General features: G+C 39.2%; 1 protein-coding gene across 1 annotated transcript in view; it reads right to left on the bottom strand.

Annotated features, from left to right (window-relative positions):
* Nucleotides 1-26,354, bottom strand: part of KIF26A (kinesin family member 26A) — a gene marked incomplete at its 3' end in the record, with an annotated part of 102,625 nt that overhangs the window by 21,806 nt on the left and 54,465 nt on the right. The window contains exon 5 of the mRNA XM_080618519.1: nt 8,598-8,781. Within this exon, the coding sequence (XP_080474645.1) occupies nt 8,598-8,781 (184 nt within the window). The remainder of the gene's footprint in view (nt 1-8,597; nt 8,782-26,354) is intronic.

The following is a 26,354-nucleotide window of genomic DNA, read 5'->3' as shown; positions in this document are numbered from 1 at the left end:
AAAGTCCTAGAAATGGACGGCAGAAGGCCCATGCACCCAGCACTACAATAAGCGTAATTTTAATTTTTGCTGGCAAGACTTGGAGAAGAACTTCATAGTAATCAAGTAATATATCTGCAAGTTAGAATTCATTTGCTCCAGCTATGTAATGGCAAAGGCAGTGGATGGATGCTGAAGCATAAAAGCAAAAATCATACCACAGTTTTATGCACACATGAAGAATACTAAGTGAGAAAAAGGGAAGACTTCAGAAAAACATAACAAGGTTTAAAAAAAAAATACCCAAACAACTGCCCTGTGTGGAAGACAATTGCTATGTGGATGGCTCTGGGGCTAAACTCCATAGTTTTAAAAACATCTGATGAGAACATTATAGAATCACAGATCCATATAGTACACTGAAATATGAGTAATTTCATTGAGCCCTGAACCAAAACTCTAACTCCTGACATCTTTCACCTTTATGAAAACCAAATCTAGATGCATATTTAACAAATCTGACTTAAACACTGAAATATATCAGAATGTGAGTGATGTTCATCCTGCCTAGTACCAGCCCTTCCTCCTCATGCAGACCCTTCTCTTCCACTGCTACTGTCTACCCCATTCCACACCTAAGCTCACAAGGAGAGACCTTCACCCAATTGCCACATGGCAGTCACTGTTCCCATGCTGTGACCATCTCCAATAGTGCCAGCCCTACATGCCCCCTTCATGGGGAATCATGATTTCCAAACACACACACCTTGCATATTGAATCAGCTGGAGCTCAGGAGAACATGACAGGGGAGTCACAGCAACCAAAATAGCTGACTAGCTTCAGGACCGGTCAAAATAGTGCTGAACATCAAGCATACATCAGTGCCAGAAAGCAGGAAATAGTAAGAGGCAGATCAAAAACTGAAACCCAAATTTCAAAGCAACTTTCTGACAGCAAGACATGAATGTGAGACTGATGGCCCAGGGGCATACTAGAAGTTTTGTCTAATACAGTCCATATATTTTGGATATGCTGAATTGAGTGAAGCTTTGGCAAAGCCATGCATCAGTGAACACAAAACTCCTCTAAGACCAGGGAGGCATGCATCATCCCAGAAGAAATCATGTCTATGGCTGAATTTGTAGAGAAAAGAGCAAGTGATAACAGAGAGAATGACACAATCCTACACAGTTTTAGACAGAAACAGCTGGGAGACTGAGACAGGTTCACATTGATTACTACTCCATAATCAAAAGAGACGGAAGGACTATCAACTCTGAGATCAGAGAAAGGGGAAGGACTACTGTCTCACGCTTAAACAACCAGATGATTTTAATTCTGTTCCCAAGACTATCACAGACCCCTATGACATGTTTTAGACAACAAATTCAAAAAATACTATATATATCTCAGAAAGTTGGTAATTTATCTTGCAGTAGAGTGAAGGGTGCCAAATACTACACAGTTCAACTTGGGGCAGACATGTAGACAGAGAAGACTCCACTAATTCACTAAGTAATGACTAGACTCCACGGCATTTTGAATGCTGAGGAAATTAAGACCCTGACCCAGCCAAGTATGCTAGCACAGGCATAACTGTAACATATGGTACCTCCTTTGAAATCAATGAAAGCACAGTGTTCATGTGTTTACAGTGATGCTTTGTTAGCATGTGATGCTTATATAGTTGTCAAGTTTCAAATTAGACAGAAAAAGAAGGAAAAAATAGAAGGAATGAATTAAAAAGCTTGTAAAATTTTAAAAAATGTGCTCAAGCCTTTTTTACTAAAATAAAGTCTGACTTTGGGTTTTGGCAAAGTGCTGGGCCTACACTGGAATCCATTTTAAAAATGCTGCTCATATTCTATGTTACTGAAGTATCATAATCCCTAAATGAACAAGCAATTTGGTCTTTAGCAATAAATGTCATTATATCAAACTTGAACAGGCACTAAATATTCCCTAGAAACACACATCTTTGACAGGCATCATGCAGCCAGGAAGTTAATTTTGTCCAGTATTCACAAAATGGCATATAACAGCAGGTTAATTAAATAACTATGTTTAGACACTCACCATTCTGAATTAAGATTTCTCAGCAAGAAATTATAACAAATTCACATTCAGTTGAATAAAGACCATTTTCCAATGAAATCACTTATTTTTCAACTACAGCATAAATCAAATTACAAAAGTCCTAGTTCAGAGCCAATATTTTTCATGGGTTTAATTGTAACTGACAGATATATAACCCTTGCTAAATCAGTTTATTGTGGGTAGTTCTTAGAAGCCTTTCATATACTGCCACTACCAATGGCTGGCAAATTTACATGCAAAATTGCCATGCTTGCATAGACCATCTAGCTCCCCTGGGAGAACCTAAGGAAAAGAAAAGAAAAAAAAAAAATCACTTTTGTAGTGTACTCTATTATAGAAGAATTGATCTCTGCTCCCAGAAGACATGAAGAAAGCTACTTCATTTTTCAAGGTGAAAACAAAGTAGAAGAATTTATATATTTTTATCTAATTTTCCCACATTTTTGTGGAAGCGATTCAAGGCATTTTGGCAGGGATATATATACCTTGGATGATACAGGACTACATATATCGATAGAAGAGTACTCAGTATGATACATGATATGCACCAGAAATAACACTCTAGTCATTAGGAAACAAGCAGCAGTAAAGATGACAAAATTAAGTACCTATTTGTTATCCATCATCAAACCATCATAAGAAACAGTGAATGGGACACACAGCACACTTCAGAAAACCCTGCATGATCAGTAAATCATATTAGCAGTACCTTAGCTATAGCATGGTAAAGCATAAATGAAAGAAAATGTCTAAAACACATAAATGGAGACCAGTACATATATACCTGTCCAAGAAACACGCCTGACAATTCAGGTTCTTTTTAAATGCTTCACTTCAATTGAATCACATAGGAGGGTGCTGTCATTCTAACATAAAAAATTGACAGGATCCTTGGAAGAGACAAGCACTTAAAGTTGCTGTTGTAAGTGATGCAGTGTTATAAAGAATGAGCTCAATAGAACCCCAGAAAAAAACATTTTGCATGAAAAAGGCTTCCTACCATGCTAAAGAAAAATAGCAAATTAGAATGCTACAAGCAGCCACTGTAAAAAGGATGTCTTTTTTAATACCATGATATGATAAATTACCTTAAGTATCACATTAATGTCAAAAATCAAGCATAATCTAACTTCTTAACAGTGACAGTATTAAATGGCTTTCAGACATCTTTCCTACTGTTCTGACATTAAATTTAATAACACCCAGAGAGACCACAAAAATTATTCGGTTACAAGAATCATACTGTACTGGATCATTGCCTTTTAAGCCTTCAACTAAATTATTTGGACTCTGATGGTTTTGACACATTCAAGACAAAGGTATGAAATTTGCTACGTAACATTTACCAGTAGTGAGCAAAATTCCTTTTGGTATCCAGTTTGCACTGGTAGTAGGATTTTCCTTTGTATGGGAGTTTGATTATTGTTGATTATATGAAACACCAGTTCCAGACAGACCTACAGTTTTAAACCATTATTTAAAAAAAAAAAAAACAAACCCCAAAACACACCTTCTTCATATTCCTGAATATTAATAAACCCTATAAGCACCTGTGAAAATGTGTAACATTTTGCACTCTTAGTAAAGAAAATTAGGCAAAAGGTTTAATTAAATAATTGTACCACAGGACAAGTCCACACCTCCTGCTGAAATCATTGTAAGGTGAAATTAGTATTTGTGAAATGTGAAAGAAATTAAAAATCCAAAAAAGTACTTGAAACAATGAGATACTATACATAGAAACTGCAAAAGATATATACAGGCTATCCGCTTTAGTAAGTCTCTAACAACAAATTTATTCAACCATAAAGTTATATAGCAAATTCACCACAGTATGATATACATGGAGATGATAATGTGAGTTAAAGGACAATTTTAGATCTTGAGCTCAAATAATCAATAACTGAGTTCAAGTGCAAGAACTCACCATCACAATCTTTTCACATTCCTGTCTCCTCCAGCAGTTCTCACAATGCACACTTACTGCCTTTGCTACAGCCACACAGCTTACAAAAAGCAAGAATTTAAGTCCCTTCCCTTCCCCAAATGTCCCAGAAAAGTTCATAAGTTTCCCAAGTTCAAAAGTTTCCTAAGTCCAAGAAAAGGTCTCACAGCCAGTGATGGGACCTGTACAATTCTAAGCACCATAGAAACACCCCACATAGTCCTGATGCTGCCTATGCTCAATTCAATCAGTTCCTCAGATTCAACTGTCCCTTCACCCAACTCAAAATAACTCTTAACATGTGTTTAACATAGAAACCAATGAAAAGGACTTAATGCATAGAGAAGCTCTCCATTGAACTGCTGTTTTGGTCAAAGCAAGTTTTTCTGATGGAATAAACCAATAGTCATGGGAAGGCAACTCTTACAGTGCATATCAAATAAGGAAGGTAAAAATTCATACACAGATGTTAATTTGTTTGGTGAAGTCTTTTTTCTAAAGGTTTAGGCTTACTGGGTCCAGGTCTGTACCAGTAGCAAAACACACACTGCTGCTGCTTCTGCATGCTGGGGTCTTGGAATGCAGCCCTTCCCTCACTGAGCCACAGCAATAGCTCCCCTCTGATGAGGTAATTTAGAGATAAATATATGGGGGAGAAGAGAAAATCTTTACATTTCTCTGGTTGTTACCAACCTCTATTAAACATATTACCTCAAGGAAGAAGGCCAGTAAAGAAAAAACCCACCAATTAGTGACTGTTATGTAAGCATTATGAGCCTGAAAAGGAACATGTATTTATACCACATACTGTCAGAGACTCCCTAAAACTAAAGATGCTTAATCCTCTTGCCTCCTAAAGAGTCGTTAAAGCATTTCTTCAGAAGCTCAGACTCATGATAACAAACCTAATGCTGTAGCTTCCACAATGACTGGTAAAATGGGTTACGGTCATGCCTGATTTCCTTACAGCTTATCTTTCGTGCCTGCATAGAGCTCCTTTTCTTATGTGCATTACCTTGTGTTAATCAATATGAAAGTTCATCTGCCTCTTTATTCAACCAATAATTTCAGTGTCATGACATCTTTTTTTCCAAGTATTCATAGTCAGTTTTAGCTTTGGCTGCTTTGAATACACAGCTTTCAAACCATTTAGGAAGACACAGAACAGCATGGACCTCCATATGACACCACTGGTAACTTTGCTCCAGTATGAAATCTGCCCTCATGTTTCCTACCAGTTATTAAACCATTAGGGAATACATGACATCTTAGGGATTTTTGAGAAACCTAGGTCAGGGCATTTGTCAAAAGATTATTCAAAATCCAAATACATTCTATCAACCAGACCGACCCTAGTAAAATGCTCGCTGACTCTTCCACAGAACGCTAACCCTTCATGTTCCACCTGTAAAAGCTTCATCAACTGATCCTTACTATATCACATTAATCCCTGCAGGTTAATTTCTATCTTTATTATTGTTTCAACCACTTTGCCTTGTTGTCTGGTCTGAAAGTCAGTCTTAAGACACTGTAATTCCAGATTCCCTCTGGAATCTTTCAATGTATTGAATACCAATTAGAAGACAACCTTAAGCATCAGTGGGGGGGAAAAAACGTTAAGAATTACCATTGCAGGGGAAATACAGAAAGCCAGTCATATTGAAATGTTTCAACATGTACTTTGTTTCAAGCTTTCAGCAGATTTTCAAATCATTTAAAGCTTTCTAAACTATCTGTACCCAGAGAAATCACCCTCTGTTGAGAATAAGAGCTGGTTCTCAATGGGTCATTCTCAGCTTAGTAAAGCGAAGTTATATGGGAATTGAGCACTGCTAAATTCTTACTTGTACAGCAGAAACCAGCAAAGAACAAGTCCTCCACATCATAAGCGAGCCAGGAGGTGAGGGAGGAAAAAGCTGCCCCACCAGCTGCTTAACCCACTGTAACCACACAGTAATAACAGGGCAAGAAATACCACTGGCCCAGGAATGACCACACAAACCAATGACAGCACCAGCCACAGATGCAGTAAGAAAAAGTGACTCCAGAATCCATCACCGATTCTGTCCTCTATGTGTATCTCATACTTACTATTGGACAGGCTGCAAGAAAAAGCAGAGGAAAAGATAACCAGGAGGAATGTAAGGTAAATAGGTGTTAGAAGAGGAGGGACTAAAGTTAGCAGAGGACCTCAGCACATCTGTCAGTGTTTGCTGATCATTCTTTCAGTTGCTACAGTACTTAAAGCTGTGAGGACGAAAGGCAATTACTTTATTCCTAACATCCTCATAATCAGATAATAGCTTCCTAAATCTTGATCAGCAGAAGCTGGCGAAGAAGAAATTATAATGGAGAAGTTACTGCACAGCGGGCTAAATGCTACCAGAAGCTACTTGGCATTGCTCAGATCAGTGAGTGTTTAGTACCAAAAGAACACCTATATAGCACTGACATTTTTCCTCTGACCACAAGTTCTAAGAATAAAAATACATGAGATTTCATTTCTGCTGACTTACAATTTTTAAAAGAAGCTAAATTGCTGGAGGTTGCAAAAGAGGAATGGGGTAAGACAGACATTTAATAAGTACCACATTTTAAACTGTGGGTCAGTGAAGATGCCCTGTTATTTTTCTTTTTTCAGGAGCATCAAAACTAGTAGCTAGCACACACCATCACCATTTGGATGGTTCTAGATCTTAATTCAAGAACTAGAGGGATGATATAATTCACAGAAAGCTCTTAACCTCTCCAGACCAGCACAGGATTCTTCCAAGTTGTGGTCAACAAGTACAGGGTGAGAAGGACACAGTTAGGACTCTGGGCTCAAACAAACAGTATCTTCAGTAATGTTTTCAGCTGAGAGCTAAACAACAGAGACATTTAATGGTCAACAACAACTTGTTGACTGAAAAAGTCTGGAAATCCTTGGAGTAGTATGTGAGGCAGGAGAGAAATACCACATCGCCAGCATGCTACATATGTATCCCATATGTTGGAGGAGAAGCTTACACAGCTGAGCAGCATAGCTGCTCAAGGTCTTGCCATGCCCCTTGCGATTTTGGCTAGAGCTCTTCCTTTGAAAGGCCTTTGCTGTGCTCACTGATGAAGAAAGTAGGTAGACCACACAGCCCCAGTCATATAATCTCCTGTCACCTAGGATCATGCAGTTTGATCTTTATTAGATGTTGATCTGTTTGAAGACAAAAGATAAACCAGAGCTTTCCAAGAGGCACAAGTCATGCTGATAAGCTCCACCAACCATCCTCAAAGTGTAGGAAAAAGGCTGAAGTCTTTTGGCTACAGATAGCTGCAGGCACACAGTGCAATGAGGTGCAAAGACAGTTCTATTGCGCTGCAGGCACAAGGAGATACAAGCATGCTTTAAAGGTCTTCCTAAGGCAAAGAGCCTTAGAAATGTCATGCTCCCTATTATTCCTGGTGTCATGGCCAAATGCTAATCCCCATAGAGAAGAGGAGGCACAACAAATGGATTCTTTGAAACACACACACACAGAAAGGCTCTTCCACCCAGGAATCTTGTAGCAAGTCTTCCTCCACCTGGGAATCTCTAAATTACTGTGCCAGGTTTGCTTTATTCCACCATTTAATACTACATCCTCTTTTCTAACATGCTTCAAAAACAGAAAAACCCACATTTTCATCTGTGAGCTTTCATCTGCGAGCTTTCATCTGTTTAAAGTAGCCCCAGTTACTCCTTTGTTTTCCATTTAGCACAAGCTCACTGACTTAAGAAATATACAATATTCTCTGTAAGCAACAGTGCCAGCTATAGGTATTTAGGCTGACAATCTCTTTACATTAATGCCAATTTTTATGGTTACTCAATATGCATGTTTTAGGTCTCCTATGCGCATTACATACTTTGATTCTATCTTCAAATACTAATCTCTTGTAATCTATGTAAATAAGTATTCAGGCTCAGCTGGGCAAGTGATTAAACAGAAGCATGAATAAAGCTCTAAATAGTTAGATTGTATTTTAATTAATTTTAAGTAAAATTAGCACAAATTTTACAATTTGAAAGCTGCTGTATTTCCTAAGTTGGAGAGACATCTATTTCTATCCTGCTACTTCATTTCCATGCTCCTGCTTTACAATAACATGTGAAGCAAAGGGAAGCAAAGGCTCCTCAGCATATCTCCTTAACCTCAGCAGACAGACAGCACTAGTGGCTGAGCTTTGCTGGCAATGCAGAGTATTTCTGACAAAGGTAAAGTCTGTATGTGCATTGGTTCTGAATCAATGATTTCAAAGGAGAATTTGTCTCTGACTTTAACAGATGGAAGGACAAAACAACCTTTGCCAATGTTGTCAGAGATGTTAACTGGCTTCAAGGAAGCCAGCACTCTAGCACTGAATCTGCTCTGAGCCTGTCAACTCTTTCCAAAGTCAAAAAGAGATAACAGCTCTCAGGCACAATCAAATGGATGTAGCTATCTCTCTATCCCAAGGTCCTTCCCTCAAGCCTATCCAACCCTGTTCTAGGCTGAAAGCTTCCAGCCCTGTTAAAATTCAGCTAGAAAGCTACTTTTAAAAATTGAAATCCAAAGTTACCTTTCCAATGCCAGGGTTGTCCTTGATTTTGGACACAGCTCTCAGAAGGCATGGTGGTGCTGGGGGAGGACAGAGCTGCAGGATGCCACTAAAGTTAGTAGCATAAATAGAGAAGTCATGTGTGTGAGGCAGGGGCGGATGGTATTTCTTTCTCTTCGAAGACAGGTTAAGCTTCTGTGCTGCTCTGTATAAAAGTAATAGCAAGAAAGGACAATGTTACTAGGTGTTAATGGGAACCTGGACCAGAAAAACAGATACTCATTGCCATCGCTACCTGCTTAACAAATCAAGTCATTGCATTCCCATCTGATTTCATAAGGACAAACCATCAGGAGACTAATAGAAGAAAATACGGGTAGAAAAATTACTGGCAAAATATTCAGTTAATTTCTCCCCCAGCAGAGTCTCGATTATAATCTAACTTTCTCCTCTTTCCCCAACAGCTTGGCAGCTGAATCCTAAAATGCTAAAATCTCACTGACATAATAAAAAGCTGAAATAACCCCCTTGCCACTGGCAGAACCAGAGGGACTTTGCTGGCAATAACATTAGGAAAGTGGTTCTTTGTACTCTACAAGTTACTCAAGGCAGAGGATAACACTCCAAGTCAGCTGAGCTGAAGATCCTCTCTTGTTGGCCACACTGAAAATCATTAGAAACAGAGAATTTCCTTCAAGACAGATTGGTTTTTCCTCCTCAATTCCATTCTTTCACATTAAAAGCGAAAGCTATTAAAAAGACATGCTTTAATGTTCTGAATGATAATGATGCTGCTTTTGAAATGCACAATTTCAAAACATAAAAGATGAAGGAGGAAAAATTAAAAACACAAAATTAAAATTATAACATTCTTCCTTGTTAATAAGAACAGGAACATAATCAGGTTTTCTGCTATTCCCCATCAGCAACACCAAACAGCATAGCAAGAAACAAAAAGAGAAACTTGACTCTACATCACAATCCACATACGAAAAAAAATAAATAAATCACCCTGCAGAGTTAAGTAGAACAAATATATTTGTTAGTGAGCACATAATGGGCAGCTGATGGTGATAGTGAGGGTGAAATCTCAGCTTTGTCAAATCCAAGAAGAGCTTTGCCACATGAATAATTTGGTGTGACCTGATCCTGATCCTATCTGTAGGTAGCTCACCCTCAGATATATACCATAAAAGCATCTACTTACATGCTATTTTTTAATATTACTTTGAATGACTGTTAAATCAGCAAAATGTAGTGTTACGGTGCCAGCATCTGTGGGCAACCTGAGACCATGCTACTGATACCAACAGGTCTTCTGGGGACAAATCACTATTCTGGTCCATGCTTGCAACATATAGGCTTGCCCTTTTGGACAAATTTATAAATACATGATGACAAAAAGTCTCTTTATACAATGGCTACTTTATATTTTCATCAGGCCTTTTAGCCCAGGACCTCCAAAGACTTTTCAGTGAGATCAAACTGGCACTAGCAACAGACATATGGAGAAACTAAGGCAGTGCTTTGCTGTCATACCTAATTCAGGGTAAATCTAATCTTGCCTCAGGCTGAGTCAGCTTAGAAAGCTGATCAGAGAAGACAACTCTTCTTTTACTTATATTCGCAATAGGTTAGAAACAAAAATGAACACTGAGAGTTGGAGAGCTGTAGAGTTTCTTCCAGCAGCACTACTGAATTCAAAAGAGTTACAGTACAATAAACTGGTTGCATTTGAGAAGCAAAACTAGTCACTTGGGTCAAGATTCAACACCCAGAACAAGGAGCAGCACCCTCAATACAGATCTCCAAAATTCCCAGTCCTATGCTCTATATTCCCAAACTTGTGTGTTAAACTCCTGGACATTTTTACTTTTTCAACTTCTAGAGAGGTAGACCTCCTACATGCTTCTTTCTCCCTCTATAAACACTGCAGTATTTAGAAAAAGACAAAGATTCATGTGATAAAAAAAAAAAAATGAGGCTTTAGTTCCAAACTCAGAGGGAGAGAGAAGCCACTGCCTTGTGAAGGACAAGTTGGATTTTTGCCTCTGAGGAAAGAAGCAACTTTTGACTTATACTGCATCCTGAAACCAGCAGGAAATGTGCCCCACAGTGAAGCAAAACATTGCAAGCATGGCTTTATAAAGAACCTCGGGGTTTTGGTGGCAATGAGAACTGATTTAACTGCCTAAATCTCAAATCCTATTGCTAATACCTCATTCAGTATGAAAGCATATGCCTGAAATAGGACACCAGGCAAACAGTTGCGCAACTTCTCTATGGTTGCAGCTGCACATTAAAACCGTAATGCCTCCTAGATTACATACAGCTTTATTATGCAGAAAACAATATGGACCTGTTGCTACTTTCATTGTGGAACTCAAGACAGTCATTACCCTCTACCTCCAAGTACCAATTAACAATTGTGGCTATTATTTAATCATCTTGTTAATTAATATGAAAGATAATGTTTACTTTTGTTTACATGCTATGATTCCCTGTTGAAATGATAAAAACATAAAAACTCCTCAAGAGAATGTCTTTAAAGTGCAATCAAGATATACATTAAATCCTGAGGAAATAATTATTTCTTAACAGATCTGGCTGAAGGAGATCCTCTGGGAAACATGTAGAAGAGAATTAAATACAAAGGACATATTTATTCAGGAATTGTGTATCTAAGCACCTAACTAAGCACTAACACTCAGTGAGTACATGCATCCAAAAGGGCCAAGCTAAGGAAAGCATATAAACAAATAAACAGAAAATTCAGCCTTTATAAAGTATCTCTCAAAACGGCTCAGTAACACAGTTTTGGACCATTTAAAAAAGCAGACCTAAGATACCAAATCCATTACTAGTTCTCTCAACTTCCCCACCAAGACAGAACAACTTTCAAAGTGATTCACTTCCAACAGTATTCACACACTTTCTGCATCTCCACTGTTCAAAGGACAGTGCCATATGCTAACTAAAGCAATTAACCACTACAGTGCTGATAAATCCTCTTCCTATGAGTCTGGAGTGCCACGATTTTACAAAGAAATTTGGCAAAGGAATTGCTGATGTCCATACAAGATAACAGGAAACTGAAAAAGATAGGAACTGGAGTAGCTGTTGTAGAAAATAATCAGTGCTTTGACGGGCAACAGGCCAACTGCTCTAATAATGATGTGAGTGGTTCACATTTAAAAAGCATCTCTTCTCAGGTAGCAGTGCACAAAGCTTAATTACAATCTCTCTGTGTTTGAATGCAAGAATTACTTTGCGCAATATTAAAATGAGGTTGTTTCTAGAGTTGGAACATCTCAGACATCTTGTACAGCAGTATCAAACAGCTTCTTCGGTTTGGTTTTGTTTATTGTTTTGATTTTTTTTTTCCTAAAAGGGAAAATTTAATGAACTTAATGGAAAGAATAGGACAATTTAGGCAAATCAAAACATCATTATCGAACTGTAGTCTCTAAATATGAATTCAAGTAATTGTCATCCTCAACCTCTATAAAAAGTACAGTCAGTTCTTTACTATAAAATCCATCTGAGCAGAAGCCTTCATACATTTTGCTTGGGCTCCTCAATCCTTATGCACTTCTTGCAGCACCAACAATATATTTTGGAGGCATCGCAGCCAAGTATTCATCAGGCCAAAATACAGGCCAAGCTGTTTTGGACAGGAGCCCAATTAAATTAAACAAAATCCAACTTCACTGAACTCCTTACTTCAGTAAAATTTATGTCCTTAAAGGAAGCCATTTCTGAGACACTCCAGAGAGCTGAATTTTCTGCAGTCCTTATCCATCAACCCATTACTGAATTTACAGCTATGTTTCCAGTTCTCTTTTTTTTCTTCAGCATACCTTTTCTCAGGGGGAATTTGTGCCATGAAGACAGAGGGCAGAGCTGTTATAAACTGGGCCCTTTTTGCCTAGCACCAGAAAGACTAAAGTCGGGCTTATACCATATCACTTTCTGTAGGAGCCTAACTGGGTGCCATGCCTATTTTCTAAAAAAGATTTACTTCTTTTTCTCAAATTTAATCTTGCACAGGAAGCCTTCACATCCATCTTCAGCACTACAGTGAGCTGTCTGACCTTCTCCAGTATCAACTTCTGTTTCCTCACAGGGAAAATTATGACCTGCAGAGAATACTGTGCAAACTTAAGTGTTACAGTCATTTGTTTTTCTGGGCATTTTCCAAGCATTTTGTCTTAGCTTTGACACAGATGTATGCTTTCCACCTACCTTTGTTTTCCCCATTCAACCTCCACCACTTTTCTACAGCACTTTTCCACAATATATTCTTGCAAGGGAAAATAAGCTACACACACTTAAGCCTCTCTTCCCATTAAAGCATAAGACACACTGATGTATATTATTTTTACCTCCGGCTGTGATATCTACTGTCTGCGTTTTGGCTAACTCTTTCCATCTTTAATAGAATATGTCTTTTAAGATGCTCTGGAGAATTCTTTTCTCTTAGCTAGGTGTCACGGTGGAAACTAAAACTAATAAATGGCACATGCAGGGGCACTTAAATATTAAATGACAAGGGACAGTCTCTAACCTGTTCTTTCCCCCACACAATTTACAGATTACTAGGTTTTCTGCCATGCATGGATGAGACCAGTGAGGAAAACCATGGCCAGATCAATTACATAATGCTCAGCATCTAGGGAATAAGACTGTGTAACAACAGTAGCTACAAAGCCTGCCCATTTAAAGAACCATACAATTTTTAATGTGAAATTCTGCCTACATAGTCACTGCACACGTTCTGCACATTATAGCTGTGAAAGTAAACAGCATAATTTAAATCCCTAGAGAACAGTGTTCCTTGTGGGCATAATTTCTCCACGAAAAAGAACTAAATTTGAAACTTTTATAGTTATGCAAAATCAAAAAATTTTGCTTAACACTTTGTGGAATTTATTAAGCTTTGGAAGGAGAAGTAATATGAAATATACTCTGGGATACATACTACAAATGGGTCAACTGCAATAGATAAAGGATTTCATTGACATAGTGGGTTTATGGACAAACCACCACAAGTTGGAAGTAGAAACTGGGAGTTCTGCTCCCCATTATTAGGCTTCACTAGCAAAAATAATAGAACTTCTGCACATTCATTTCAGCACGACTCATTACATATTTACAGTTTTAGTGTTATTAGCCAGCCTTGTCTTTCCAAGATCACTGTTATCATTCATACTGTGAGATTGTTTAAGGGCTTCACTGAAAGGGTCAAGAAGTGTACAGGCCAAGCCTTAAATATTCTAAACTTTGGAGTTTACACAAGGGTACGGTTACTCAAGAGTTTCGTTTTGACCTTGACAGGATTCACGGGAGCAATTTTTACCCTGATTCTGAACCCTCTGCAGAGCTTGAAAAATTCTGGACGCAGGTTTATGTTGGGAATTGGTTTACTCTAAAGTAAGACTTGTCCAAACGTTCCCAGTTCCAAGTCCAACAAGGCAGCACTCCCCTGCCACATAACCAATAGCCCAAGACTTTCCCACTGCAAACCAGCTCCAAAGGAAGCAGCGGGAAAGTCACAGTCTGTCATTGTATCTGCAGTTCCAGTTATTGTTTCTTAGTTACTCGTCAATACAAACAAGAAACAGACAGATGTCCTACAATACAACCTCCAGCACTCTGTCCCAAACCTTCTGCAACTCATGGAATAAACCTGGTTGACATTATTATTTTAATTATCACTGTCACTGTTTGATTTGTAGTTCTAAAGTCAGAAGGATAGTACAAATGAAACAGTGCAGTTGCTACCCAAAACTCCAAGCGAACTTAACAATAAACAAGGTATCCATTCCCACTAGCTAGTATTCTATCTGGAAAACAAAATCTGGTTCAGAAAGAGACATTTTTAAAGAGAAAATTGGCAATGTCTGTATCTGTCATGAAGGTTTGGAAAGGACAGGCACCATCTGTATTTCTACAGTAAATTTCATCCAAGGAGTCACAAAGCGTATGTTAGATTTTGAGGTTCTTGTTCCCCTAGAACAAGCTTACTAGGTTTTTGTGATGTATATATGTATCCAGGAGGATAAAAAGATTTCTTCACATTAGTACCATTACACAAGCACAGCACCAAACCTTTGTTTGCTTAGCTGTCCCAGCAATGCTGTTAAGAAGCACTACCAGGAAGAACAAACAATGTTCCTTATTTCAGTGGTTCAACTTCCTCAATAAATAATTAGTTCATCTGGATCACAATGCACAGCCTTGAACAATGGCATTTTTAAATGGATGATGGTAATAAAGACTCAGTAGAAAACCATTATTCTGAAACATTCCAAAATGTCAAAGCACAACTAATATTGTGCTGATATTACCAAGCCAACATTATGAAAGTACCCCCAATATGAGATTAAGTTCATGCCTTGTCTCCTGTATATATCATAATCCTATAATTCAGGCTTGAATTTCAGCCTTTTTGAGTGACCTCTTAATTTTCTCTTACTATCCCTTATTAAAATCAGCAAGGTAGAAATAAAAATCAGCTATATTGACATGTTAGGAACATCATCTGCTCACAGCTGATCAGAGAAGACAGGTCCAGAAGGGATTTTAAGAGGTTACCTTCACTTTTCCAACACTCCCTGGTAGAATGAACTTTACCTAATATATTCCAATATACAATTTCTCCAACTTGTTCTTAGAAACCTCCAGTGAAAATAGTCCACAGCCTCCTGAGGCAATCAATTCCAGTGTTTAACGTGTCTTACCGTTAGAAAATTCACACCTCATGTCTCTAAAAAAACTATGAATCTGATTTGCTGGAATTCATGTTCCTTATTTTACCACCACCACCCCAGCAGACATGCAGAGGAGCTTATTTCCTTCTCTTGCAGCAGCGCTTACCTTTATGAAGACCACTACCACCCCCCAATCTTCTCTTTTACAAATTAAAAAGTCTCAGTCTTTCCCTACAGGTCAAGTTTCCTTGATTTCTGACCATCCTTGTTGCTCTCCCCCTGCTCTATTTGTAAAGTATGGAATCAAGGCTTTGTGCATCAGTGAGCAACAATTGAGACTCACTTGAATTCAGGCACTGTATAGAAAGACCAGGGAAAGCCACTTTGGAATAAGATCAAAAAGACCTCTGGAAGATGACAAGTTAAAGCAAACCTGCAGGGTACCCCTGACATCAGAAGAGTTTCCTCATGCTGTGCAGACCCAAGAGCTCAGCTACTCATTTAGACAGAAGAAAACAACCAAGCCCATCTTCAAGCATTCAAGTGATTTGCATACAGGAATCCAAAAAAGAATTTTCACAGCTCTTCTCCATAATTTTTCCTCAGGTTTAAGATACACCAAAGGGCAGATCTTCACAAATGCTGACTCTTAACACTCCAACCACTTTTTCTGCTCTCCCAAACCTGCAGTTTCTGAGGCTGCTGCTGCAAAATTGTCATGAGTGATATCAGCTCTATAGTCCCTTTAATTTACAGATTCAAGAGACACTTCTGGCCAAAGAGCATTGCTTCAGCAGCCAGGACTAGGATTCTGGAACTGACTGACTTATATATACATCAGAATAACAGCTAGTCACTGCAGCCTGCCACATACCATTTCCAGTTCTGTTCACTAATGATGTTAAACAAAGCAAGAGCAGATGAACATATTGCTGTACTTCCATACTTGCTGTTTACAGTTGTACCATATGACAAACTGCTGAAAACCTGTGTAGGTTAATCTTTATGTAAGCAAGACTGTCAGCACCTAATGTAGAAATATGTCAGTTCCCAGTCTGCATACTGTATAGAAAGCTATGTATTGAAAATATAGCTACCTGAATGCCCGCAATATTTCACCACTGTTTCATGAACTGAGCTAAAGCAGGCCGAACCACATCAACCTAAGCACACTTCCTAGGCAAAAAAGTTGGACTTACTTGCCAGCAAGACAGAGTCGTTAGTCAGGCTTTGCAAAATAAAATTCTAGTCTCATTTGAATTCTATCAAGAAAAAGCAATAAAGACATTTTTAAAACTACAATAATGAAACATAAACAATGGTGCTAACTAGCCCTTCATTATCACAGTAATTACTTAGATAAATCATATAAAAAATTGCCCTGTAATATCAGCTCCTGGTATACAGAAAGAAGCCAATATCAAAAAGACTTACTAGGCAATAAATAATTTTTGTTACAAAAGATATTACACTCCATGCTATTCATCAAAAACAACCTGGTATGAAAAGCAAAAGCATTCTGCTCATCCAGGCTGCTCCAGGGAAGAAACAGGCACGTCTACAAGTGGAAAGGATGAGAGATAAAACACACGACATGGCTAACAAGGTTTCATCTGAAGCGCTAGATTAAGGCAAATACCAGACAGGAAAGAGAAGGACTGAACAAGGCGAAAATTCAGTATTTTCACATTCCTGATCACATACAACAGTCTGAATGTAAGTTAGCATCTTTGACTGTAAAGCCTCCTTTACCATAAAAGCTCTAGTTTTCAGGTTACCTTCCTCTGCTCCAGCACACTACCCCCACAAACATACCTTTCTCATCACCTCCAGCTCCCTCAGTTCCATATTTTAGTGCATATCTAGAAAATCCACAGAGAATTTATTCCCACGTCAGCTGGGTTTTATTTCAGATGCTTAGTCAAAGGCTTGACACCTATACTGCCAAGCAAATAACTTCTCAGGGGGGCATTTACTTATTCCTACTGTTAGTGAGTTAAATGGTCACTGACAGCAGTAAATGATGCAGTGGAAGTCACCCAAGTACAGAAGTGGTATGCCCACACAATGAGTACTTTTAAACAGAGGAGGGACACACGGTCTTCTTAAAGCCCAGCATCCCTGTGATTTAACTGACATCAGTTCTGAAACAATACCACTCAGAGATATAATAGGCTGAAATTGCAGCACCATTTAAAACAGCACTTAGCAGGAAAATGTCAGATCCGTGTCCTTCCATCACTGCAGAGATAAGACTACTTCTGACCCAAAGATGGTAACTTCAAATTTCAGCAGAAATAAGCAACCCCTGAAGACCTGCTCAAGACACATTACCAAAGAATATTCTGAAGCTTGCCCTCGACTCCAACAGCCTTCACTAATAACTTTCAGATTCATTTTATGCTGATTAACTTACACTGAATCATTTCCTTGCAGTAAAAACTCCACAGAGCAGTGCTTCTTAATAAGTGAGCTCCATCACTGAGGACATGAAAAGCCCAGCAAAGCAGAAAGCAACCCCAGGAGTAGCACTAACTGATGCCGAATGAGGTACTGGCTAAGTTCTTTGGAATGTCCTGCCAAAAGAAATATCTTCCATCATCCAGCAGGAAGGATGAGGGAAGTTACAGAAAACCAAAATTCACTGCTATTTCACAGAGAATTTAAAGTACCTTCAGAATAATCCTGCAGTTGATCAAACACTGCAACTATATTGCTGGCGCATTATTTTGGCTTGACATTTCATTTTTGTTATAAATGATAATGTGGGATGTCTTACTTTGCCACAAGCAAGCAAAGCAGTCTAGCTCAAAATAGAGATAGTGTCACTTTAAAGTCCATCTGCCCTGCAGACCACATCCTACACTTCATGAGCTGAGTGTAAGACTGCAAGTCTAACATGTATGACTTGCATGACTGCAAGTCAGCCATGAAAACTAAATATCCAATTGACTATCAGTCTGATTTAACTATTTCACTTCAGTCTGTCTGTCTTAAAGTACTAAAATAGTTAAATATGTTATTCGAAGAGTCTGAAAGTCACTAATAAAGTTGCAAACAGGTGCAAACTGTCAAATTACATCCCCACAGGAAAGCCACCGTTATCATTTTACCTATGGAATGCTCCATTCCCACTGCAGCAAACAGCTGAGGAGCCCCAAATAACGGAGTCAGAGCAAGCACTGGTGTTCAGGAACCAAAAAACCAGGCAGACTGGGAGGGAGGCAGAAGTGGTCCTCTTGTCAAGCTAGGAAGGGTAGAAAGAAGGGAAGAAACCAAAGGGAAAAAGAGACTGGTAGCTAGACAACAGCAAGATTTCATATATTCAAGAAAACAAAATAATCAAATGCATTCAACTATGGATGAACGAGAAAATATAAATTTATCCTATGAAAAATCCTTAAATAAAGGGAGAAAATTTAAAGTTCAGGAAAGCAGAAAATCAAAGAGAGGACAAAGAAATATCTGCATGACTCCAGTCAAGATTATCCATAAGTATTTCAGGCTTTTCCCTAGTTTAAAAACCCCTTCTATTGACCACCATTTACCCCCACAAATTTATACAAACCTGGGTGTCTCTGAAGGCACAAATTCTCCCCTCTGACATATCTGTGAGCACATCTGTTTTAAATTACTCTGGTTTGCTCTCTCTCCTGGGCATCATGAATGCCTCAGAATATAGAGCTCATCTAAGACCCAATTGCTTCAGCAGCAGTCTGCACCCAACCACCTAGAGCAGCTCAAAGAGTTGCTACATCTCCTGGGGGGGGACTGCCTCTGGTGCTCCAGGACCTCCTGTATTATTATCCATCAAGGAACTCAGGGCTGACAAAAATCAGCCCTCCCCAGGGGTGGCCTCACACGATAAAGATCTTTAAGGCATGTGGTCAGCAGGAAACACTGCAAGTGTTTTGTTATGCCCAAATTCTGCTTTTGCTACGAACCTGGAGTAAAAACCTAGAATATCTTCTCTGAAATTCCCACCTCACTACGGGGTCCCCACATCACCAGATCCATTTTTTGGCCCCTCTTTCAATGTCTCCTCCTCATATTTCCTGCCAATCTGACTGGCACCAGGCTCCCTCCTTTCTTCATTTTGCCACCCCCAGCATAGCCAAGCATACTCCAAACACAGCCCGTGGCCGGCGTTATCCAAGTGAGGCTTCTCTGTCCGACACTTCCCTGAGACTGATGCCTCACACAATCTCTCTTTGGCTCACACCATAATTCCTAACGCTCTGTGCATGGGAGCTTTGTCTTCTAAGGCAATGACTCCTAGATGTCAAATGCTGCTTCATCTGGTCACCTCTTTCTCAGCCAATATCCTTTGAGGCTCTCTCAAATCCTCTTCACCTTGGCTGATCATTCAGTGCCTCCCACCTCTAATTAAATAGCCCCATCCTTGATCACAGATCTGTTTGTCTTTGGAACATTTTTCATGCTTTCATCATGTTCCAATTCAGCAGTGTAATGTCCAAAATTCTACCTGCCTTCTCTTCTCAGCTACTCCAATTTCCTTACTTCCTCCCTTTGCTGAACTACAGCTTTGTGTCTCATCTCTGTTTGCTCCATCAGTTTCACAGTCATCACAAATGAGCTCTTCATAGCAGGAAGTCTGGCTTACCTATGCTGATAAAGCACTGTGTAAATGTAGGATGTTGTATTAGCAACGATACCAGTAATGATGTTCTGCTCTTAAACATGCTGTCCTGAGAGTCACTTCTGTTTCCAAAAACAAAGCCTACTAAATTCAAGCTTATCTTCTAATTTAACCTCCTTACAGGCTAACATGAAACAGGATATACCTAAAGCATACAGTTTTGTTTGTCCTTAATTACAGGCAGTATTATGCTGCCACAGCAACTAGGAAAGCTTAAACTGCCCCCAGATGATACAAGATACTGCACAATGCTGCATACCCTGCCCCATCTCCTGTCCCCACATAGCGCTGTGCTACGCGTTCACTCTCCGGGGCCAGACAGCAACCGCATTCCGGCAGCCATGGCATGGCACCAGCAAGGCGAGACAAGCCCTTCAGTGGCACCCGCTTCATCTCCATTTACACATCTGCATGAGGGCTTTCTTGCTCTCTCCAACTCCATGCAGAGAGGAAAAGGGGGCTGCAAAGGCATCCCCCTTTCCAGCACCATGCACTGGGGAGGACTCTTCAGGGACCAGACTGCTCTAGCAGAGGATGGATTCATTAAGGGGAAAAGGCTAATTATATATCTGACTCTCCTTAAAACAGCTGGATGCTCCACTTCATCTGCATATCTGTAGCTTGCCCCTAAGCTGCAGATTGCTCTTCCACCTTCCTAAACAGCTTCCAACAGCAGCAGAGTGGCAGCAACAGAAAGTGGGGCATTTAATGAAGAAGGGTTGAAGCACCAGACACTTTTGAGCTGCATTAATGCCAGAAAGCCAACACTTTCCTGAAGAGCCCCACACATCCTGTGATACTGCTACAGCACTGTGAAGTAAGGACAACCCATGCATGAGGTTTTAGATCTATCTGCCAGTGAGGCAGTCTTAATTGGGAAGAGCTGGTACCTCACTATCCTAGGTAATTAATTAAAATTTAATTTTCCCACATCACCTTAACACAGGATTTCTTGGGAGTGGGTTATGCTTAATGAGGAAGTTTTAATAAGCGACTCTTCTTCTTCCCTTGACCTATCATCCACCAAGAACTTAGTATGATGACTTGTAACTATAGCAAGCACTTCTCTTTCATCCTCACAGACTAGCTTAACTACCACAGGTCAGCATAAAAATGTCTAACCCAGGATCCAGTGAGTCATGCATTTTCTTCACCACTTGGTGAACTACTACTTATTCACAACCCAGTTATCCACTTTATCTGTCAAAGAGATTTAAATTGTGCCAGTTCTGCACAAAGCCAGGATACCAGTGCATCCCAGCAGGGTACAGGGCAAAAGTTTACAGCTATTAAATACAGAGAACTGGTGAATTACATTATAAGCTTAGCAGAAATATAATTCTTGTTTTTAACAGGACAGAAAATGACAGGCTGAAGTGATTAGCCAGAAACATCTTAAACATGGCAACTTGAAAAAAAGGGGGTTTTTTTGTGCTTTTTTCCCCTGCATTAAATTCTGAAACTACTGATAGTCGTGGAAAAATCAGGTTTAACAGGTTAGCAGTAATATATGCCTAAAGTGTTCCTAATACATCATAATCCTCTTTCACAGAATTTGCATCACTGTCAAACCAAACTACTGATTTTCCGTTGATGCTTTTAACATGTTTCTATGGTTACTTTCCAAGGTCGCATCAGAGAAGCCTGAACAGCAGTTCAGAAAGACAAAAGGCATTTTGCATCCTTCACCATATTAAATAATTTATGAAAGTCAAGGCATCCTCAAGGAAAAAAAAAATCATGAAAGAATAGGTTCTGAGGTTATTTTCTCAGCAACAGTTTGAAGCACAGTAAAATCAATATCTCTACAAAAGCCTTCAAGAACTAGACTATTTGACTAATGTTCCATATGGTACAAAATGCTATGGAACACATTCTAAGTTTAGATGTATATGTGTAAGCATACATGAACTGCATGAATGGACCTTAAAGCAGAATATGTAGACATCTAATTTGCTGCTGTTAGATTCACCTTTTAAATCAGGCACTAGGCATTTGTCTCAGAAAGTATTCTAAATCTAAAAAATGCAAGAATAAAACCTAAAAAAAAAAAAAAAGTACAAATGGCAGTGACAGTCTTAATTATTTTCATCATTTTTCATTCAAAGCCACACAGATTTCATCTGTCCCTGAAACATTACAAATTTTGACTAATGAAAGCTTGTACACAAAATATCTGAATTCTCTGCCTACCACTACACTAGATCAGCGTTTATTGGAACTAATTGAAGTGTCTGAGGCTTGGAACAAAAACACATTAGTCATTTAGTGGTCGCACTAATACTGCTACGCCTTTCCTGCAGTTTCATTAGATACAGACTGCTTCTATACCCTAATCATATGCTCAGTCACAGCACAATCAGTAGAGAGTACTGACAAGCTGTCCCACCATGCCTAAAGCTGATAAGGTGTCTGCACTATGAGTAACCTCAATTATTGACTATATTTTATGGTCAATCTAATGACTGAATGCTTATCAGTGAACCATCAGGTGCCTGTAATAGGCTAGTGACCCTTAGTTTATATGTACCATTACTGCTCATTATTGAATAATTAGATTCTTTAATCCACAACTCACAGACATTAAAATAAGATGGCGTATCTGAATCTAGAAAAAGACAACCATGCTTATTTTAACTCTTAAGATGTTCAATTACATTACTCAGAGATTGTATGTTATATCTTGTTAAGAAAAGCTGCCTGTAAAAAGCGTGTCATGGGTAATGTCTTATATCATGTCTATATTGACACAGCTTTACCAAACATGCAGTAATATAACAAGAGTGGAAGGACAATGGGTGTGATTCACCACTGTGATTTATAAAACTTAAATGGTTTTAACCAAGAAAAGCCCAGCAACATTGCAAATAATTTAGAACCCTAAAAACTACTGAGTGCATAGTGAGTGCTATATTTGGAAGACAAATTCACTAAACAAACGCAGGTAGATGAAGGAAAAGTAGATGCAACTATACAGCTATTTCCCTGCTTCAAAGGCAGCAGTCCCAAGAGCAACCCTCTGAGCAAACCAGTTTGAAAAGATGTGAAGACAATCCAACATCAAACAAGATTAAATTTTCAGAAGGGTTACATAATACAGCTTGTCTTCTGCTCAACATTGTTCAGGGTTGCTTGCTTTAATATGTATTTTTATTATATTTTCTTCTAAACAGTTTTGATTCCTTCTAGCTGTCCTGTCACCACTCAAACCTTCATAGAATGGTTTATGTTAGAAGGGACCTTTAAAGATCACCTAGTTCCAACCCCTCTGCCATGGGCAGTGACAACTTCCACTAGACCAGGTTGCTCAAAGCCCTGTCCAGCCTGGCCTTGAACACTTCCTTCCAGATTGCCCTTGTGCAGATAGACGAGACACCTACACTCTCACCAGACCACTGTACCCCCAATCCAGCAGCACAAGCAGCATTGCCACCACTGTCAACAGCCACCATGGAAATGGCATGTTAATGGTGATGGCTTGATTTCTCAAGTGCCTTGATTCTCCTCCCAGGGGAGTAGTATTGTCTCTTCTAGCAGTTAGCCCATTAACCTCTTCTCAAGTGCATGCCTATTCTCCTCCTCCTTGCTGCCCTTCTTCTGCCTATTCTTGGAAATATCCTCTCTTCCCCAGGTGTCCAGGTGACAAAAAAACCAACAGCTTATTGCAGCTTTATACCACAATATGCCAATATTTACTTAGTTGCAAGCATAGCCCACAGAAGGGTCCTACACCGCTCTCACATATTTTCACTTAGTAATATAAAGTTTGTTCAGGGAAAAAGCCTAGCTGCATTCTTCTTAAATCTGAAGAATGCAAGATCAAACTTCTGCAGCATAAGGGTCAATTGGAAGCCTATTCACAGCCCAAGAGCTGTGCTTTATGCTCCGACTTTCTTATTCCATCAGTGACCTACAGAGATGTTGCATTTTCTGCTAAATCCTCTGGTCCTTCGGTAACATGGAGTAATGCCTGACAATTGGCTTGTGTAATGCAGTCAGATGTTAATCAATGCTTTTCTTCCTTCTATGACAGATCAGAGTGAGGAAAAAGGCTTAAAACTGATTTAATTTCTTAATATGCTTCTGTCTGCTGGCTCGAATATTCGGCTTTGATTTTGAATACTTAGCACTTCCATGCTAGACACTCTGCATTTCTAGGTAATGAATAAAATACTTTTTTTTAAAGCAGAATATAATTAGGGTTGGAGAAATTAAATATGACATTCAAATGAGAAAAAGCTTTGGATGAATATGTAGATTTGAGCTGCACATATGCTTAACAAAATCAAAGTATTCACTGCAAAGACTAGCTTAAAGATACTCATTTTTCAGCATGGGTACCTCTTATCACCAGGTAAACATTTTGCTGCAGCTCTTAGTTATTACTTTCCAGGTGAAGACATGAACTCTCTGTCTGGTCTTTTGAGTTTGTGACCTTACAAACACAAAGCTATGATTCTCACTGAGGAACACACTAGAGTGAAAAACAAACCAACCAACCAAAAAAAACCTGCACAGATCTCCTCCCTTCCCAGACACAAGACAGCCCATAAGCAAGAGTCAAAGGATGTTATTTCACTGAACAGAGACTAGTTTTAATGTGAAAAGACATTTATTTGATGCCAGGAAACCATGCCACAGTCCAAAAGCTAACTGTGCTAGGACCTGTACAAACAGTTAATGCCCTTTCATGAAGAACGAGACTGGAATCCTTTACTCATGTGACAAAAATCTGTATCTAGTGCTGTTGCTGCTAAGGAAATAACAGACACAGATTCCACAAGCACCCTATGAAGGCTTTAGTAACTAACCCTGCACCCCAATACAATGAATCTTAACATACATGCACATTTTCACCTAACTCCTCCTTTACTTCTATGACAAAACAGCACTTTTCCCAAGCTGAAGTTACAACCACAGTCCATTTACAAAAGAGCTCTTGTAAAAAGATGGAAGTACTCAGGAGATTTGGTCAAGAAAGAGGGTGATGATTTGGAGAATAAATAAATAAATAAATATATATATCGTTATCATGGTATTAATTGTGTTTATTCCAGTCGAGAACAAGGCTCTGTGCTTTAACATGAGTGACACACTAGCCCTACTATGAAGTTCAGAATTTAAGGGGCTGATGAGAGAAACACAGTAAGGAATGAATCAGCAGATACAATGAATAGGGACAAGAGCAAAACAGCAGTGCCACATCTCTCTCATCTCTAGGTGCTGAGAGAGGGTTAACTGAACAGACAGATGAAGGACAGAACTGGATGCTGCACCCAAGGATTCAAGCAGGGATGACCTTCTTTCTCAACATGCTTGACACTGGATAGTGCAAAGGGAAAAAGAAGAGATGGGGCTGGAAAGGCTGAAGCAAAGAAGCATGATACCTCATCAGCACTGAACAAACTGTTGATATACCAATACTTGTGGCCCCTGGAGAAGTCGCTTTCACCTCCGTTTTTCCAGCATCTGTCTCTCATTCATCCTTGAAGATTTCCTCCTCTTCCCTCCCACTGAGGACTGCACGGTTTACGGGCAGGAGGGAGACTCAGCATGGAAACTTGGATTCATAAGGCCCCAACAGCAGGAGGAGAAAGAACAGAAAGAGGAGCAGTGGGAGAGGTAGCCTCTCCTGAAGTTAAATGCCAATGGTGGTATAGCAGCCTGGCCAGGAATATGCAATAGTACCCACCTGAGGCTCAACATATTTATAACTGACAGGGATCAACAATGGATCTACCTCACTCAAGACTTAGTGAGATTTTCTGCATTTCAGTGTGTTTTTAATCACAGTTGTAACTGAACTTTTTTCTTGAATGCTTGCTTTTAGGGAACCTGAAATTCTTAGCTGGGCTGTGGAATACTGAGAAATTAATGCTGAAATACATTAATCAGCAGTGTGATGAAAGATCATGAAAATGTTACAAAGCTAATCTAGGTAACCAATAACTGTTAAAGGAAAACTTTATTTCTCACTTAAGTCTCTGTGACAACAATCACCAAAAAAAAAAAAAAAAAAAAATCAACCAACCCTGTTCTTCGGTTAAAAAATTGAGGAGAATCAATTTCGCACAGAGGAAATATGGATGGGGAATAAGCAATGTACTAATGGGTTTTTAAAATGTTTTAGCTAGCACATAGCTTCTAAAGCTATAAAACTTTGATTCACTCAAGGCAAAGACAGATTCATGATAAGCAATTAGGGGCTGATCCAATGCACAATGATGTCATTTACGGTCTTGCTGCTGACTTCAAGAATCTTTGAATCAAGCCAGCGACAATCACTTTACAACAAAGCAAAAACTGAGTTTTGCTGACCAGTGAGACAGAAGCATCACTGGGAGAGAAGATTTCAGGGGTTATTTCAGATTATTAGGCACTGATTTCTTTCTCTAACGAAGACAG

The sequence above is a fragment of the Psittacula echo genome (genome assembly GCF_963264785.1).
Source record: "Psittacula echo genome assembly, chromosome: 5".
In the NCBI taxonomy this organism is placed as follows: Eukaryota; Metazoa; Chordata; class Aves; order Psittaciformes; family Psittacidae; genus Psittacula; species Psittacula echo.
This window is presented reverse-complemented; position numbering and strand designations above follow the sequence as displayed.